The sequence below is a fragment of the Podarcis liolepis genome, assembly GCF_965112155.1.
Source record: "Podarcis liolepis genome assembly, chromosome: 7".
Taxonomy (NCBI): Eukaryota; Metazoa; Chordata; class Lepidosauria; order Squamata; family Lacertidae; genus Podarcis; species Podarcis liolepis.
The window spans coordinates 29,774,628-29,794,196 of record NC_139561.1 but is presented as its reverse complement, the minus strand read 5'-3'; the positions used below and the strand labels follow the sequence as shown (position 1 = coordinate 29,794,196).

The 19,569-nt window shown below is 47.1% G+C and overlaps 1 protein-coding gene across 9 annotated transcripts in view; it reads left to right on the top strand.

Moving 5' to 3' along the window:
* The window catches only part of KCNAB2 (potassium voltage-gated channel subfamily A regulatory beta subunit 2), a 107,261-nt gene that overhangs the window by 78,854 nt on the left and 8,838 nt on the right, over positions 1 to 19,569 (top strand). For 6 of the 9 annotated variants that reach the window (XM_083513164.1, XM_083513161.1, XM_083513163.1 and 3 more), the window contains 9 exons: positions 586 to 630; positions 1,321 to 1,365; positions 1,768 to 1,811; positions 5,318 to 5,404; positions 9,670 to 9,714; positions 13,312 to 13,397; positions 14,437 to 14,557; positions 17,339 to 17,433; positions 18,244 to 18,364. In XM_083513164.1, coding sequence (XP_083369290.1) covers positions 586 to 630; positions 1,321 to 1,365; positions 1,768 to 1,811; positions 5,318 to 5,404; positions 9,670 to 9,714; positions 13,312 to 13,397; positions 14,437 to 14,557; positions 17,339 to 17,433; positions 18,244 to 18,364 — 689 coding nt within the window. The remainder of the gene's footprint in view (positions 1 to 585; positions 631 to 1,320; positions 1,366 to 1,767; positions 1,812 to 5,317; positions 5,405 to 9,669; positions 9,715 to 13,311; positions 13,398 to 14,436; positions 14,558 to 17,338; positions 17,434 to 18,243; positions 18,365 to 19,569) is intronic. The other 3 variants (XM_083513166.1, XM_083513165.1, XM_083513160.1) reach the window with 1 other exon arrangement.

Below are 19,569 nucleotides of genomic sequence, written 5' to 3'. Positions count from 1 at the left end.
ACGGCCCTGCTAGGTAGGCTAGACATCCACAACAGGTGGGAAGGGGACTGAGAATAAGAGAGAGCAGCCTGTCTGAGGACACCTGGCGAGTCCACAGCCATGCCATCTTCAACCCCCAACCCCACCCCAGAGAGCCATTGCAAGCCCTTGCTGCTACTGTTTCTCAGCTTCTGGGGTGGTTGGATCAGTCAGTTTTGCAGAACACCAAGGAAGGCTGCCTGGTTTTTTCTGCCCATAAGTCCGTTTTACAGAGCTTCCTCCTTCTAATCACATGGCCAACTTAGAACAGGGATTCATGCAGAGACATTGTGGGGGAGCTCCTCTGAAAGCAGGTAACTTTATATGTTGACACTCCAAAAATAAAACTTTGAAGGTCTAAGAGTAAAATGCATCTCCAATTTCAGTTCAGCAAGTCCAATAACTGAGGGAATACTAGCTTAAGCCCTGATTATTATTTTCTCCCCCTATGTGGGGTTGTATCCTGGTCACCAGAATTCATTTTGGCTACACTCACTGTAGCAAGCTTGACTTCATTTCTGCATGAGTCTAACGGCCACATTTTCTTTCTCTTTCTGTGTCTTGTAGGGCTGAAGTCGTGTTAGGGAATATCATTAAGAAAAAAGGATGGAGGTAACTGTTCTTCTTCGGACCACATCCCAATCCTGTTCCATCTTGTGGTTATTCCTGTTGTCTCTGTATGTTTTAATATGTTTTAACCCGCCACCATGTTCAAGAACCCATGTGGACTAGAAACTTTAAACAAAATTCATGTCATTATCAAAATGAGACATGTCTACTTCATGAAAGCTATTTGCTGCTTGACAGTAAAACGAAACCTCAGAGCAGTATGTCACCACACTGTATTTCACAGTGCCACCTATCAACAGCCCCATGAACTGCAGAACGTGACGACAGCCTTAGGTTTTTATTTATATAGCAAGATACATAGTCCAAATCCCAGATCCTTACATTTTTGACGACCGAAACAATCACAACTGATACGTTTATACATTGTCTGCAGGCTATTGTGTGTGTGTGTGTGTGTGTGTGTGTGTGTGTGTGTGTTTGTTTGTTTATTACATTTCTAACCCACCCTTCCTCCCAAAGGAGTCCAGGGTGGTGCTACTACACCTTTTCTCATCACAGTCTTGCTCGGAATACTTGGCAGATAATTTGCCAAATGCGTCAGAAGAATGTCTTAATCCTCAGTTTTTACATTGGGTGGAGGGGAACTTCAGAATGGTGGTGAATGCATTTAGGAGACTTACCTTTATCCATCACGCATCCATTCTCTCCCCCCTTCCCCCGCTCTCCTTGCAGACGTTCCAGCCTGGTGATAACAACCAAAATCTTCTGGGGAGGAAAGTACGTAAGCGTTTCAACCACCCTGCTTGTGTGCCATTTGAGTGAGGAAATTCAAGCATATCTGATGGGCAGTGGAGGGCCAGGGGACTTTGACTGGTTTCAGAAAGGGGGACTGATCCTTAGAATTAGGGATTCACTTTTCAAGCATCATCCACCCACAATTTCCTTTTGAGGAAAGGGAGTGTGTCTCTGAGCATGGAGAGAGTGCCATTCCCCCTTCCATCCTCCCTAGCCGGTATACGATTTTCTGGGATGAAAGATAAGCATTTCTGGATAGCCTCAGACGGCAGTTAGTTTCAGCTCCTCTCTTTCTACATAGTCATCTTTGCATAGCACAAGTTAACGATTTCGGCTACATCAGTCTTCTGACTTCAGCCTTTCCTCCTTCTCCTCCCATCCCAGAGCCGAGACGGAGAGAGGACTCTCAAGAAAGCACATTATAGAAGGTAAGCTGAAGCCAGACTGCTGGGCACTTAACAATTAACCCAGTGGGTGTTCCCTGGAAGAGGCGTCTTCCCCAAACCTAGCACTCTCCAGATATTTGATTAATTTATTTATAAACATATTTATATACTGATGTTCATAAAATCAAATCAAAAACTTATCAGAGGAATTTACAGCACTTATATTTAAAATCATATAATAGAAAACATCTAAAAAGCTAAAATCAGCTGTTACAGAACAGAAAGATGTACCCTATATACTCAAGTATAAGCCGACTTTTTCAGCACATTTTTTTATGCTGAAAAAGCCCCCCTTGGCTTATACTCGAGTGAGGGTCCTTTCGGGCTGCTCCTTCCTCCTCCGCTGCTGCCGCCACCACCACCAGGTTTGTGGTGTGGTGAACCGGCTTGTACTCAAGTCAATAAGTTTTCCCGGTTTTTTGTGGTAAAATTAGGTGCCTCAGCTTATATTCGGGTCGGCTTATACTTGAGTATATACAGTATTCTTAATTGCCTGCATATTTGCCTGATGCAATAGAAAAGTTTTCAGCAGGCATTTCAAAGGTTAAAACAGAAGGTGCTTGCTGAATCTCCAGTGGCAGGGAGTTCCACAGGACTGGGCTGATGGCACTGAAGGATGTGTTTCTTCTTGTTGTTGAGTAAGCCCTGCCAACCCAGTGACCAACAAAGCTCCTGCAGATGATCTCAGTGAGGGAGCTGGGATATAAAGGTTCAGGCGGTCCTTGAGGTCCCCTGGGTGGAAGTTCTTCAGGGCTTTGTAGATGAATATAAGGACCTTGAATCTGGCTCTGTGGGAGACGGGCAGCCTTACAAGCAACCCAGGGGACACCACTGCCTGTCATCTTCCCAACAGAATTGTAGAGTCGGAAGTGAACTAGTCCATCCTCCTGTATTGCAGGGATCACTTTTTAGTGATCGGCCTCCTTATCAGTCTCGGTATTGCTCTTGTAGAACTCAGCAAGCAGGGAGAAGGATGGGTCAACAAATAGGATTAGTTGGCTCTGCCTCTCCTTGGCTTTGGCGCCACCTGCTGTTGGGCTCCCTTGACTTCCACCCTACCAGTCCCAATGGGTGATGGCTACCACTATGAAGACGCAGGTGGCACTGTGGGTTAAACCACAGAGCCTAGGACTTGCCGATCAGGAGGTCGGCGGTTCGAATTCCCGCGACAGGGTGAGCTCCTGTTGTTCGGTCCCTGCTCCTGCCAACCTAGCAGTTTGAAAGCATGTCAAAGTGCAAGTAGATAAATAGGTACCGCTCTGGTGGGAAGGTAAACGGCGTTTCCGTGCGCTGCTCTGGTTTTCCAGAAGCGGCTTAGTTATGCTGGCCACATGACCCAGAAGCTGTACTCCGGCTCCCTCAGCCTATAGAGCGAGATGAGTGCCGCAACCCCAGAGTCGGCCACGACTGGACCTAATGGTCAGGGGTCCCTTTACCTTTACCACTATGAAAATGTTAGTTTATAGGGCGAGATGCCCTTCTGGTGCTGGGACACTGCAGCTTCCACCAGCCCCAGCCAGCATGACCGTGTGACATGGGGGCTGATGGGAGTTGTAGTCCAAAACACCTGGAGGGCCCCAGGCTGGGAAAAACTCCCCTGCGGTGTGTTTTGGTATTTCCATATGGTGTTTGAGTTGCCCTTGTAGAGGTCAGCTAAGGATAGCGGAGAATTTCAATTCAGTTCTATTCCTGCTCTCCGAAAGAAAGCGAAAACTGAAACACACCTGACCTTTGGAAATGGTACTGCTCCAAATGTCGTTCCTCTAGCCGAGTCATATGAACAGAAATGTCTATCCCGGGGTAAATGCATATATTGGAGAAAATGCAAAAATGCACCCTACTAGGGAAAATCGCTTTGTAAAATGTGCCAGTGCGGTGTAACGGTTAGCATTTCAGACTAGGACCTGGGAGAGTCCAGGGTTCAAATCCCCACTCAGCCATGAAGTTCACTCAGCCTGACCTACCTCACAGGGTTGTTGTGGGGGCTAAATGAGGAGGGGAAGAACCATGTAGGCCACCTTGAGCTCCTTGGAGAAATATAAATGCATTAAATAAATAAATGTGCAAAATCACATATAAAAACGTGGGGCTAGGGCTACAGCTCAATAGTAGAACAGACTCTTTGCATTCAGAAGGTCCGGGCTAAGACTTCCTGCCTGAAACCCTGGAGAGCTGCTGCCAGCCAGTGCAGACAATACTGGGCTAGGCTCAACATACTGGCAGCATAAGGCAGCTTCTTGTGTTCCTAGCTGCTATAAAGCAAGGGTTCATTTATACACTCCACCTGCCCAATTGCATATGCCATATTTCCCCCCCCCCCTTGTTATTTTTAAGTAGAGACTGGCTGACCCCAGTGCCTTTTTTTTTTAATTGATACCCTCAATTACAAAACAAAGCACGCAGAGGCACCAGCAGGAGATATTTTGCCCTGGAAGGCTTAAGCTTTGTGGAATCCAGATGCTATTAAAAACATTAAAATATTGTATAATGGGTGACGTTAATTCTTGCCCTAATTCTTTAATGAACGTTGGCCATTTGAAACAGGGTTGCTGTCATTGATTGCTGGCTACAAATAGAGTTAGTTAACAGGGAAACATATGAGGGGCCAGAAAGCTGGGGTTGTATCCCCCAGTTTGTATGGGGTGGCGGCAACCACCCTTGTTCTGCAAATGTGTGGGGACTGTGGTGCTTTCAATGGGGCCAACTCCAGAGGGTGGTGCATTCACCAAATTGCTGTCAATTTCTCTCTTTGTACGTATGCCCCACGTCTCCAGGGTGAAATATGGGGCATCGAGGTGCCCGCAAGTGAACCCTTGAGGGCAGAGAGAAAGAGGAAAGAGGTGGCAGAGACTTGAGGGACATTCGCATCATACATTTAAAGCATTGCAATATCACATGGCTTCCCTCAAAGAATTCTGGGAGCTGCAGTTTGTGAATGGTGCTGCTGAGAGTTGTTAGGAGACCACCCCATAATTCCCTTCCCAGAGTTCCCTGGGAAAGAGGGATTGATTGTGAAACCACTCTGGGAATCATATCTCTGTGAGGGGAACAGGGGCTTCCTCACAACTCTGAGCATCCTTAACAAACTACAGCTCCCATAATTCTTTAGGGGGAGACATGGCTGTTGAAAGTGGTATCATAGTGCTTTAAATGCTTGATTCAAAAGTGTTGCCTTGCACAGGGGTGATCCCAGGGCCACCTTCCATATAAAGTGCTATGATACCACTTTTAATCCCTTTTCAGAAGGAACTGCAGTTCTGTGAGGGGAATGGTGGTGGGGTCTCCCTTAACAAACTACAGCCCCCAGAATCCTTTGGGGGATGCTGTGGCTGTTTAAAGCAGTACCGTAGTGTGTTAAATGTATGTGCAAATGCAGCCTTGATGGTCTGCTGGCTGGCTCCACAGGCCACCTAATGAAGAAGACGATCTCGCAGTGCTCAGTGTAGGCCTTTTTCTCTGACGCGTTTGTTTTCTGCCTCCCCCTGCAGGCCTGAAGGCTTCGCTAGAACGGCTGCAGCTGGAATACGTGGACGTGGTGTTTGCCAATCGGCCAGACCCCAACACGCCCATGGAAGGTAGGTGTGGCTGCCGTATTTTGCTTTCTCTCTCAGAGCACCTGTCTATTCAAGGTGGAACCCTGCAGTCCTTGACCACGGCAGGGGAAGAGATCCATGTTTGCCAAACGTCAGCTAGAAGAGGCGCTCTCCTCCCTCTTTCCCCTTCCACACATTGATTTCTCGTGCCTGAAAGGATCTACAGGTCCATCCCCATGTGTCTACAGGAGTCCCTCTTTCTTCAGATTGGAAGGAGGCATGGCCAGAGCAATGACTGATGCAGAGATGCAACAGGCAGCTTCCTCTGAGGGCAGGTAAGTCCTGCTGCATCTCTGACTTGAGAGTGATTGGATGATCCAGTTCCAGCTGATGGAAAGAGGAGGCTGCCCCAAGCAGAGAATAGTTGAAACAGTACAAAGCCAGAACAATGAATCCTGCAGGGGCACACTGGGCAGCCTCCCTTGAGGGCAGGTAAATCAGCTGCATGTTACCTAAGGAGAAATTGATGCTGTCACACCCGATTCAAGGATGAGGGACGATTACCCGCCTCCAGAAGAGACTGAAAGGCAGCAAGGCCAGAACTGAAAATCATGCAGAGATGCAGCAGGCTGCCTCCTCTGTCAGCGGGCAAGGGCACTAGGCTCACAGAAACTTCAGTTAATTTATTCCTGGCAGGATAAAATCACTGAAGGTTTTTAAAATGAGCTGTAACACCTCTGCAGATTTTGAAGGATTCCCACCCACCCCAAAGAACTACAGATTTCACCCATTCGGGAGACCTTGAAAAAAAAAACATTATCTTGGTTTCTGCTTAGTTATCTGTGACAAGGGCTCCTGTGCATTTACACACCGTTATGGAATTGTAGAGTTTAAAGGAACCCTAGGGGTCATCTAGGTCCACCCCTTCCAACGCAGGAACCACAGCGAAAGAATCCCTGACAAGTGGCCATCCAACCTCTGCTGAAAAACCTCCAACGAAGGGGAGTCCAGTGCTTCCCAAGGTAGCCCCTTCCACTGCCGAACAGCTCTTAACCATCAGAAATTTCTTCCTAATGTTTTGCTGTAATGTTGACATTTGAATGAATTGGCTTAGGTCCCACCCTCTGGCGTAGCAGGCAACAAGCTTTCTCAATCTTCCATGTGACAACCCTTCAGATACTTGAAGGTGGATATCACATCACCTCTCAGTCTCCCCTTCTCCAGGCGAAACATACCCAACTTGTAAATGCACTCGTAAACCCCAGCGAATTTCCCACTCTGCCATGGAAAGCCTCAATTCCTTGCCAACCTGGTGGCCTTGTTAAGGATCTCAACTCTGAATGTTACCCGTTTTCTGCCTTCTGTATGTGTGTGTATATGTGTTTGTGTGTGTGCGCGCTCATGCACGAGCACACGTATTTGATTTTGAACTCGTGCACTTCCATGTTTTCGTGTGAGATACTGTCTCACACGTGTTGGTTCCAGGGACGGGCAGTTTCACCTTCAAAATGATTGACCCCCTTTAGAAACAAGCAATTATTGGAAATACTTGGAGTGGAGTTCAGAGAATCGCTTTCCTGTTTTCAAGAGTAGGGGACTGCTAATCTTAATTTATTGCACATGGTGGCCCAAGGGTGCTCTCCGTTGTACCTTTAAACCCCGTGTGTAATTAGCTGTGTCTAAACCACAGAGCCTAGGGCTTGCCGATCAGAAGTTCGACGGTTCGAATCCCCGTAACGGGGTGAGCTCCCATTGCTCGGTCCCTGCTCCTGCCCACCTAGCAGTTTGAAAGCACATCAAAGTACAAGTAGATAAATAGGGGAAGGTAAATGGCGGGAAGGTAAATGGCGTTTCCATGCACTGCTCTGGTTCGCTAGAAGCAGCTTAGTCATGCTGGCCACATGATCCGGAAGCTGTACGCCAGCTCCCTTGGCCAATAAAGCGAGATGAGTGCCGCAACCCCAGAGTCTGCGACTGGACCTAATGGCCAGGGGTCCCTTTACCTTTACCCTTTACCCCCAAAAGGCTGCAGAAAATAGCATCCCTATTCCCACAGAATATGAACACCCCTGTAAAATTGGGGTGCTTATTTCATACTGGCACTAATCCAGACACCTGCATGTCTCCATCTGCCTTTCAGATCTGACTGATTTGTAAGTGATGACCATATTGACCACACAGTTAAGGTTAAAGAGGATTAGACAAGTTCATGGAGGAGAGGCTATCAGTGGCTATTAGCCACAATGGCTATGTTCTGCCTTCAGAGTTGGAGGCAGCAATGCTTCTGAGTACCAATTGCTGGAAACGGCAGGAGGGGAGAGAGCTCTTGTGCTTGGATCCTGCTTGGGACATCTGATTGGCCACTGTGAGAGCAGGATGCTAGATTGGATAGGCCATTGGCCTGATCTAGGAAGCTCTTCTTACTTTCTTCGGATGATGACCCCCATACCTCTGACACATCCGATAGACTTATTTTCCTAGCTTAAAAAGGAGGTGCGGGTTTATCAGTCTTGCACTCAGCCTAAAAAGGGTTTGCTCCACCAAGAGTGGGGAAGAGTAAGTGGAGGCTGCCCTCTGTGCTTCTGCATGAGTCACTGTCCTCATTCCCCCTTTTCCCATATTATGGCATGAAAACTCAGCCCATATGCTCCATCAGTTGTTTATTGCAGCAGTGAGACTAAGCTGTGGCCATCAAGGGCATGTTGGACTCCAACTTCCATCATGCCTGACCATTAAGCATGCTGGCTTCAGAGGCCAATAGGAATTCAACAAAGCCTGGAGGGAGGGGAGCCCAGGTTCCCTGTCCCTGGTTTCCAACAAGACTCACACAGTATGGAGTGAATTGGATGACAAAATACGTTTGATTGGTGCTTTCACTGTCACGCTTAATGCTTACAACAACCCGCAAGGTAAGTCGGTGTAATGGTTTCCCATTTTGCAGATATGGGGACTGAGGCCGCGAGAAAGTGTGTGTGTTGTTTTGTGTGTGTGCGCACGCGTGCCGAATGCCCCTGAGTGACTGTGGCAAAAATAAGGGGCTTTCCTGACTCCTGGCTGCACAAACCACCACACCAGCTCCCTTTGGTGGGAATTAACCGCATATCTCTGTTCTTGGGTGCGAAAGACAAGGATGGTTGTCACTCCAAGTCCTTCCTGACCGCGACAATGGGATTCACAGCAGTTGCTGAATCTCCTGATTCAGGTTCACCCTGTGCATTTTAAAGCACTGCTTTAAAGGAGTCGTAGCTTCCCCCAAAGAATCCCGAGAGCTGTAGTTTGTTAAGGGTGCTGAGAGTCATCAAGAGACCTCTGTTCCTCTCCCAGAGCTACAATTCCCAGAGTGGTTCCACATCAATCCCTCTTTACAGGGAAGTGTGGGAATTGTAGTTCTGGGAGGAGGACTAGGGGTCTCCTAACAGCTCCCAGCACCCTTAACAAGCTACAGTTCCCTGGATTCTTTGGGGAAAACCATGGCTGTTTGAAGCGGTACCGCAGTGCTTTACATGTGTGATGTGAGTGTGACCCTGGTGCCTGGTTAGAGAATTTAAAACAGGGGTAGTTAACCCTTTGCTGACCCAATGGCCATGTTCACCTCCCATGGAGGTGGGGGGGGGGACATTGTCTACATGCTAGCAGTGGGTTGCCTAGGACTGGGTGTCACTAACCTACCCACCCCAGGCACACAAACGGGGGCACAACAGCCGCCGCCACCCTCAGCTGATCCATGCAGATGAACTGAAGAGGAGACTGTGTCATCCCTATCTCCGTTCATGAAACGATTGATCCAATTACCGGGGGTGGTCTCATCAGGCTCCTGGGCTCTGGATCTGCCTTTGTTTTTCTTCATTTCGTAGAATCAGAGAATTGTAGAGTTCGAAGGGGTTTTTTGGACTACAATCCCCATCATCCCTGCTTGCTGCTAGCTAAGCATGATGGGAGTTGTAGTCCAAAAAAATCAATGGAGACCCAAGATGAACCCAACCTCTTGCGATGCAGGAATCACAGCTATTGATGCAGTCGCTGCCAAAATCAGTGGGGTGGCAGGGGATGGGGTGGGGGGTGCCCCCAAACTGGAGGTTAACCACTTTTGGTTTAAAGTTCCCTTTGGGTGAGGATCTGTCGTCCTGAGACTGGGAAGGGCAGTCTTGACTTTTGCAAAGGAAAAGGGGAGCTTGGAGGGTGGTGGTGGAAGGGGCAACGAGTCTCGTCCTTTGCCCAGATTCCCCTTATGTTGTACACCATGCCTTGCGATACGCCAGCGGCAGCTGTAAACTCTGGTCTCTCTTAAATCTTTCTTTTATCACCAGGGAACCCATTTAGCTCTTCCAAGTCGCGAACATTCATCATAGAAGGTACATGGTACCCCCCACCTCATCTTGATTATCTGCATCCAAGTGGCATTTTATGGGATGGAATAATCCATGCAGTTTTGCTTTTTTTCCCCATTTTTTTCTATTTTATTCTCATTGGCAAAATTTATCCCATTACTCGGATGGCAAAATTCTCCATAAAATGCCCAACGGAAGCAAAGAAAGAAAGAGGGGGGAAAATACCACCCAAAAACAAAAAACAAAACAACCCTTTGTCCCTTTAGTAACATCTTGCAAGTAAAATTTAAAATCCAAAATCTCTTCCACCACCCCACCGTCCTCCCTGGTTCATTCCATTCCACGTTTTCCTCTGCTGTCTCTGAAATGCATGCCTTGTGTCTGTGATGCTCTTTCCTGCACCCCTTCGAAATTTGACAACTCTTTCTGAAGTTCTCAGTGGGGTGGGCCTTGCACCCTGCCGCAACCCCCTTTCGTGAGATGCTCGTCATTTTCAAAAAGAAACCTACGAGATGCAGCCAGGTATCCCAAGACCCCGGTAAATGTGCCTGCTGTTTTGCCGCAATAATCTCCCACCCTGAGTTCATTGCCTCTGAGAATGCATGAGGCAAAGGAACAGATTGGCAGAAATCGAACCCTTTGCAAAAACTGCGAAGGGACGTCAACTGACACCAAGCAGTGAATGTGCACTCCTTTAGTGTCACCCCATTGGCTGTGAAGCAGTTTGTAGCTAAGAAAAAGATAAACTTGAAGCTATTAAAATAAGAAGCGTACCCTGAGTTAGCAAGACTCATTTGATGACCGCAAGAAACCAAATCTTTAGGGTCTTTCGCCCCATCTGGTGGAATGATTTGTGCCAATAGAAATTTAGCAGGCACTTTCCCTTTCAACCTACAGGAAGAGAAGTGCCTATGGCAAACTTTTCTATTCCATCAGGCCTATGCAGGCAATTAAGAATATAGGTTTCAGTAACATATTTTAACCTTTATATAATGGTTTTTGTATGATATTAAGTATAATTGTTGTAAACTGCTCTGATGTGACTAGTGGTATATGAATATTTTGATTAAATCAATGAAGGATGATGGTGGTGGTGATAAAAGTATCATGTGCCCTTTGTAAAACAAATTTTGTGGCCACAAGTATTGAAAACAAAAAGCTTGATGAACGGACATGCAATCTTTTGTATGTAATGTACACGAAAAGGATCTTGACTACCAACTGGTCTTCTTCGGTGGTCTAGTATCTCAATAACTAAATAGCCAGCAGAGTAGCTTGGGAGACCAGAGGAATTATTTTGAACATCTGTGTATGTAAAATAGTGGTTGTGATACCAGATCACTGCAGAAAACTAAGGATTGCATCCAACTCAGTTACACTCAGAGTAGACCCATTGAAACTGACAGACTGAAGTTAGTTCTACCCTGTAATCTGAGTAGGGCTGACCTTGGAGGAGAAGTCTATGTCAATAACTGGAGGCAGCGATGCTTCTGAATACCAGTTGCTGGAAACAGCAGGAGGGGAGAGGGCTCTTGTACTAAGGTCCTACTAGCGTGCATCCCATAGACATCTCCTTGGCCACTGTGAGAGCAGGTTGCTGCACTAGATAAATCCTTGATTTTCTTCCAACCCTGAGAACTGGGAGCAGCTTTAGAGACATCTCAAAAGGGGCCTCCTTTTAGTTTGGTGCATGGGATGTGATTGGTTCGTTTTTGCTCTCAAATTCCTACTCTGCTTTTTGGCATGCAACTGTTTTGCGGTTGTTGGTTGCTGTTGGTTTTTATTATTATTATTATTTTGCTTTGGCTGGAAGGATTTTTGAGGACTCTTGCCGTGCATGCTTCAGAACCCCCATGGCGGCAGGACAGCTGAAAGAATGTCCAAACCCCAAAAGTCCCAGCGTCCCTGAAACACCCCTTGGCTCTGCAAAGGCAAATTGATTTCAGCATGAAGTTTCACAGCTATTTGCTCAGACGCTTTCAAGCATATCTTTCTGACCTGAAGGGCTGGAAACTTGACCTGTTGGTGCTGTTGTTTAATTAAGGATGCTAAATTCTATGTCCAGTCCCAGCTTCTGTATTAAAGGAGGGCAACCCTTCCTTCAGCCTAGCTTTTAAATAGAAACGCCGTTGTCCTAAGCCGCCTTCTCCTCTGCCCCACAATAGCTCCTAGTTTTATGAATGAACCAGCTCCTAGTTTTATGAATGACCTCTTCGGTACCTAGGCATCCAGAAGAAGCAATGCTTTCTTGCCAAACAAGTGGACAGGCCTTGTGGAAATATTCAAAGGAAGAGAGAAGATCTGAGGGAATGGATTTTTCTTTGTTGTGAAGGGAGAGGGGTGGGGCAGTTAGCTTGGGGGCACAGAGAGAAGTGTGGGTGCTCCCCATTGGCTTATAAAATCCCGATCACATAAAATAATAATCTTAGAGGCCACCTTGATGCACAGCCTGGGAAGTTCCTATTCAAGTAAGCAGAAGGCAAACCTCCAATGGTGCTTCAGGAAACTTGTCTGACTTTTGGTTCACATATTGTTCCAGAAAGTGTGAACTGAATTGAACTTCTCCCCGCATCCTTAACCAGAGCCCTGCTGGATGAAATCGTTGTCCCCATCTAATGCACACACCAGCCAGAAGCCTCCAAAAGGTGTCACCTTCCTTGTTCCTGGCTGTTCTTAGCAACCCAGTGCTGGGCTACATGGACCTTGGCAAATCTAATGACACAAGAGCTCAAAGGCAAGAGCCTCCCTGTTCAGAGTCAGCAGTCCCAGCCCTTTCACAAGGCAGAATGAGGCAGCTGCCTCAGGCAGCAAATTCTGAGAGACAGAAAGTGACTAGGGCCGTGCAGCTCCTAAGCTAGCTTGCTGCCCTAGGCTGTGGAGGAGCACTCTGCCCCGCCACCTGTTCTGAAATAAAATCCAGCTACCAGTCTAGTGCGGCTTTGTGCGTAGAATGGGGAACACACCATCTTCGCCTCAGGCAGCAAAATGGCTTGGGTGGCTCCTGAGAGTCAGGAGGACCTCTTTGAGTTCCTGGTCCTGGTTGGGGAGGATGGTCAGAAATGTCCCTGCTGATCACCCTGTGCTTAGCAACTTCTCTAGGCCACAGTGGGTCCTTTGGAACAGCCCTTTGAGTTGACCCTTCAATGCCCACTCTGGAAGGCTCTTTTCCATAAGCTGCCCTTCTGTGCTGTCCCTTCATACCCCACCCCACCCCACCCATCTGGTCACCGACGGCTTCATCCTCCCACCTTTCGTCTGTTTCCATTTCATTTCGTGAACTCGTTGCCTTTCCGCCGGTTTTTGGATGGGATCTCCCGGCGCACCATCAGTGTGAGGCATTTCCCTGGAGATACGGTCTGGTTTTCCATGGGGAGTTGCTGTTCTCAGCTCCTCCCTCCCTCTCCCCATCCTCCCATCCTCCCCATTTTTGAGGCCAATAATTTACACTGCTTGCAAGATGTCTGAGTAGTCAAAGCCTCCCCACCCTGGTCCCTCCTTTTCTTTTCTCCTTTTTTTTTTTTTGGTGTCGTGGCCTTAATTCGACAGGGCAGGCCGGCTCATCGCCTTGGGTTTAACGCCTCTCTCGTTCCTTCTCTCTTTCTTCCTTTCTCGTTTTTCCAGAGACGGTGCGAGCCATGACCCACGTCATCAACCAAGGGATGGCCATGTACTGGGGGACGTCGCGGTGGAGCTCCATGGAGATTATGGTATTGTGGATGAAGAAAAGGGGGGGTAAAAAGGGTGGAAGAAAGAGAGAGAGAGAAGGGGAAGCAGAGAGGAAGAGTGGGTGGCTAATAGAAAAGATGCCAGGCAGATGTGTAAAACTGGGACCCACCCACTTCTAACCTTCACCTCAAAAGTAAAATGAATCTAGGAGGATAGATGGATGAATTGCCAGGAATGGAGATAAAAGCCACAGGCTCAACTCTGGGGAAACAAGGCGGAAGGGAAATTTCTTGAACCAGAGACGCAGTCTGAGAAGCAGAAAGGAATGGCTGAGTTGCCCAATGGGTGTTCAAAGGCTGGAAGGAACAGAGCTGCCAAATACTGGAGCTTTGATGGGGGGGGAGGAGAAACAGGAATGGAGGTGCAGCTAAGACCTTTCCCTCAAAAGTATGTAGGGTGGTATGACTGGGCAATGGGATTGCAACAGGGGAGAGGCCCTATTCTGATGGGGGGAGGGGGTCAAACACCCAAACAGGGCTAGGAGCCAAGGTGGGTAGGAGCTCTCTGTACTTACTCAGTGGTGAGGGGGAAAGCGCTCTCTGCATCCTCAGGGGTCCCCTGGCCTTTTTCTTTCGCATGAGCTGGGACCTGAACCCTAACTTTCCCCAATCCCTGGAGTGGCTTTCTTTTATTTCCCTGCCAAGCCGTGGACCTGGGGAGGAGGTCCAGGTGTCCGGTATGCTACACACCATGGCGCAAAGGAGCAGGCAGAGCCAGTGTGGTGTAGTGGTTAAGAGTGGTAGTCTCGTAATCTGGGGAACCGGGTTCGCGTCTCCGCTCCTCCACATGCAGCTGCTGGGTGACCTTGGGTTAGTCACACTTCTCTGAAGTCTCTCAGCCTCACTCACCTCACAGAGTGTTTGTTGTGGGGGAGGAAGGGAAAGGAGAAAGTTAGCCGCTTTGAGACTCCTTTGGGTAGTGATAAAGCGGGATATCAAATCCAAACTCTTCTTCTTCTCTTCTTCCGCCTCGCCCACTTCCTGACTGTTTTGGGGTGTTGTTGCTCCCCCCCCCTCATAGGAAGCGTATTCAGTGGCTCGCCAGTTCAACCTCATCCCGCCCATCTGTGAGCAAGCAGAGTACCACATGTTCCAGAGAGAGAAAGTGGAAGTGCAGCTTCCAGAGCTATTCCACAAGATCGGTAAGCGTGTGCGGAAGCCACCTCTGGAATGCCAGCAAGGCTGAATAAAGGCGGCAGAGGTGATGCTGCCCTGCTGAGAGAAAGGGGTGCCATGCTCTTAGCTTGGGTGAGGCTGTTTGCTTTAGTACTGCTGACAAGAGGCAGAAGGGGTCGGCAAGTACAGATTCCCAGGGACCAGTGGTCCAGAATGGGGGCTCAGGGTGACTGTCTCTCAGCCTAACCTACCTCGCAGGGTTGTTGTTGTGGGATTAACTGAGGAGAAGGGGGAAAACCATGTAAGCCACCTTGAGCTCCATGGAGGACAAAGTTTGGGATGCAATAAATAAATAACAGGACTTTAGCAAGGGGTGGGGGTGGAACAGTTTAGCATCCTTCCCCGCCCCAGTACCCGTAGCCCAGGGCCTGATCCAGCACACACTCCCTGGGGGCTTTAAAGTTTATCCAAAACATCCAGGCCATTTGACTGGAGATCTCCTGCACATCTCCCATCCGGTTTGGTCCTTAAATCCCACCCTTCCCCTGGCTCAGGGAAGCAACAGAACGGAAATCCCAGCAACCTGGTGCCTCCCCCGTGATCTGCTTCCCAAAGGGCCCCAAAAAGCAGTTATTTGGGGAAACTGTTTTGCTTAACCTTTTTTGCCCTGCTGGCTCAAAACTGCAGCTTGGGATTAAGAGGCTTTCAGCATATTAATTATCATTAATAAAAATGTCAGAAAGGGGTCAGGAGCAGCAGCCTTTCCTCTGAATGTTTAATCCTGTCCCAACAAGCCAGCTTTGACCTCGCCATCCTAGCCTCTCTGAATTGGCTCTGCAGGGGCTGGAGGTCCCTGGGCTGCCCTTTTACTGATGGTAGAAAAGGGCTGATCAGTGCCTGGCTGTACAGACCCCCTTGTATTCCCATCAATTGGAGAAAGGCGAGATAGGAATGTAATAAAATAAAATGTGTTTTAAAGAAACACACAAAGGGGGAAAAGATGGAATTACGTAAGTCACACACACACACACACACACACACACACACACCACTGGTCGTAGGGGATTAGTAGATGATGATTATGCCACCCATCTGACTGGGTTGTCCTGGCTATTAAAGGGAGTTTACCTTGTACCTCCTTAAACGGTTCAGGAGTGCAATACTTCAAGGGCTGACTCTCCCCATATGAACCGACCCAGACCCTGAGATCATCCTCTGAGGCCCCTGTTTGTGTGCTGCCACTGCATGAGGTCCAAAGGGTGGCAACACAATAACAGGCCTTTTCTGCAGTGGCTCCCCATTTGTGGACTGTTCTCCCCAGGGATGTTTGTCTGGCACCTTCATTATACATCTTTAGGCACCAGGCAAAATCTTTCCTCTATAGCCAGACCTTTGGCCTTTAATTATCTGTGGCCTTTCAGAAGCAAATGGAATGTTTTTAATAGATTTCTATTTTTCCCCATTTTATTTCACTTTTAAATTTTATTTTTTTAAAAAATAAATTTTTATTTATTTTACAAAGTTTTTTAAAACACAATACAAACATATAAAAAGACATACAAACACACATAACTTCGTAACCTTAATCTCATAAACCTTGTTTCTCGGACTCCCCCATACCTCCCCTTTCTGCATCCCAATGTCCAAAGTTTTTTCAGCAACTTCTAATGATTCTGTCAGAAATATGTCTTACTCATCTTTCCTCCAATCTATTCTTATATCGCTGAAACCCTTTCATTCTCAAAGCCTTGACATTTTAACATCCATCAAGTTTATAATAGTCCTTAAGATAAATTTTAAATTTCTTCCAGTCTTCTTCCGTCGTCTCCTTCCCCTGGTCACGGATTCTGCCAGTCATCTCAGCCAATGTCATGTAGTCCATCACTTTCATCTGCCACTCCTCCAGAGTGGGTAGCTCCTGTGTCTTCCAATACTTTGCGATGAGAATTCTTGCTGCTGTTGTAGCGTACATAAAAAAAATTCTGTCTTTCTTTAACACCAATTGGCCGACAATTGGTGGACGTGCCCAAAGATCAAGGCATTCTGGGAAATGATATATAATGAAATGAAAAAGGTACTTAAATGTACCTTTCCTAAAAACCGGAGGCCTTCCTCTTGGGCATTGTCGGCCAATTATTTCACTTTTAAATTTTATACCGCCTTTCTATATTACTATACTCAAGGTGGTTTACAAGCTGAAGAAACAAAATAGACAGCCAAGTTCACACACATAATAACCATCTCATCCAATACAAAGCAACCACGATAATGTTAAAATAAACAACTTATATCAAATAAAGCAATATTCAACAATCCATTAGACTATAATAGTAAACAGTAAAGCTAAATATCAGCAAATAATAATTACCAATCACAATTAGTAATAATAATTACCAATTACAATAATTGCTAAAAACTATAATCAATAAAAGTTTACAGCAAGTCACAATGCATAAAATACCACAAAAGGAGTAAAAGGTTGTGGTTACCACAACCACTTAAAAGGAGAAACAAGAACACACAACTTATAATTTATAATGTATGTATGTATGTATGTATGTATGTATGTATGTATGTATAAATAAATAAATAAATAAATACCTTCTTTTACCTCTTGGTTTCAGTGTAACTGGGGAGTGCGGTTGTCTGTCTGGTTGGTTGTAAGTCACTTTGGGTTGCCCTGGGACTAATGAATTATGTGAATAACAATAAGATCACCTCTCCGTCTTCCCTTCTCCAGGCTAAACATTGCTGTTAAGCATTTGCTCTCCACCCTCCAACTTGCCTTTTCCTCTTTCTCCCCTTAGGTGTGGGCGCCATGACGTGGTCCCCTTTAGCATGTGGAATCGTTTCGGGGAAATACGACGGGGGGATCCCTCCCTACTCACGAGCATCGCTAAAAGTGAGCGGTGGCAATTGATCGCTGGGACCGGCAGAAGGGAAATACTGTCGCACGTGCCCCTGTCTCTGAGTGACAGGAGACTCAGGGGAGGCCCAGGACTTACCAGGGGTTCCGTTCCCTTGGAATGAAGGTCATTGGGGCCTGGGGTGTCTCTAGGATATATGGTTTTATCGGCACATATAATAAATACGTTGAAATGTCCTGAGCAGAGGGTGGAGGGGCTCGGAGCATCAATATCCCAACAGATCCGGCTTCCCTGAACCACAGCTCTTAAGCCCAGCCCAGAGCAAGGCATGCCTCTGTGACTCCAGCTTCCAGCATCAGCTAAAACTCACAAGCAGAACCTTGGCCATTGTTCTTCCGCTTTGCAAGGTGGTGTCTTTTCCAGTTAGGTGAGGGAGGTTACCCCGATTTGCCTCAGTGGCAACAGGGCAACCTCCTTCTAATGTAAATGGCTACAAGCCACGATGGCTATGCTCTGCCTCCACAACTTCTGAACCCCAGTTGCTGGAAGCCACAGGAGGGAGGAGGGCAGTTGTGCTTGAATCCTGCTTACGGGCTTCCCACAGGCATCTGGTTGGCCACTGTGGGAACAGGATAGTGGACTAGATGGGCCATTGGCCTGATCCAGCAGGCTCTACTTGTGTTCTTAAATGGCAGTTCATAACTGGCTGGCCGAAGCTATTGCCTTAACCAATGAACTGATCTGGCTGGTTTAGCATCTTAGTCCCACTAGATTCTATACCTCACATACCTTGGTTACTCTTTGCTTCTGCCTGCCACTGGTCTCTTTCCTCTCCCCAACCGCAGGGCTACCAGTGGCTGAAAGACAAGATCTTGAGTGAGGAAGGGAGGCGGCAACAAGCCAAGCTGAAGGAACTGCAGGCCATCGCCGAACGGCTGGGCTGCACTCTGCCCCAACTTGCCATTGGTAAGTGGGAAACGCTTGCCTCCATCCCGACCCTTTCCTGGAGGCAGTGGCTGTCTCTGCAGAATGGGAGAGCAGCTTGGCTGGGTAGCGGATCCATCTAGACCAGGGGTCGGAAAGGCTTACTGGGCATGGGCTGGATCACTCCCACAGAGATCCTCCAGAAATCGCAGCTGCACATGTCCGTGGCTCCGGAAATTGCTTCTGCGCATGCCCAGACACCAAAAACCACGCCTGCGCAGAAGCAATTTTTTTAAAAAAATAATTTTTATTAACAGGCCAATCACATCACATTATCCAAATCACATTAGTTCCAAATTATACAGCCAAATTTTAAATTTTGTTGGGGGTACCCATACATCAAGCTCCACACGAGTCCAAAACTCCGAGCGAGTCCAAACATCACTTATATTACTGCTTTAATTAGATAGTTCTATCCAGTTCTATCCAGACAGTCCTTTATTACTTTCTTTCTCTTCTTATTGTTATCGTATATTCCTTTCTTTGCGATCTCTGATAATTTTCACAAGCAGATTGAAAACAGGCATCCTTTGTGTGGGTTTTGTACTCTCCAAAGATCATATCACTCAGGGACAGCCTTTGTTCAACGCTTCCAAAAAATAATAATAATAATCTTCGGTCTGTCCTTTACTTTTCTCAGGCTTGCCAAATAAATCAAATGAATCAGGAGGCTCTGTCAGGTCAAGCTTGCGTTCCAACATTCCTTCTCTTTCGAATGATCCTGATTCTCCTCCCCCTGTCCTTCTTTCTCCGGCAAGCCTGTCTTGGCGAGACGCCATTTTTTAACTGCGTCATGAAAATTTTCCTCTTTCTCACCGCTCACCAATCCTCTCTCCTGTTATAATCCATCCCACACAGTTCTTGAATTCCTGCTTGTGATTAGTGAAAACGCAACGGTCTTATTTCTATCTGGGGTGAAGGGTTATTAATACCACATCGTGCAAAGAAAAAAAAAGGTTTTTTCCTCCACACACCCCCTTCATTCCAAACATATAGTCTCCTAGTGGTGATTCATCAGAAGATTTACTTATCCATCCGTCACTCCCGGTCACAGAGATCCGTTAATCAGCAGTTTTATCTCTCAAACATTACTTGATATATGTGCTTCAGCTTCATTCCAATCGTATGTTTCCAATTATAATTCCGAGCTGAAGCAACCAGCGTGCGCTAATTGGAATCGGCGTCAG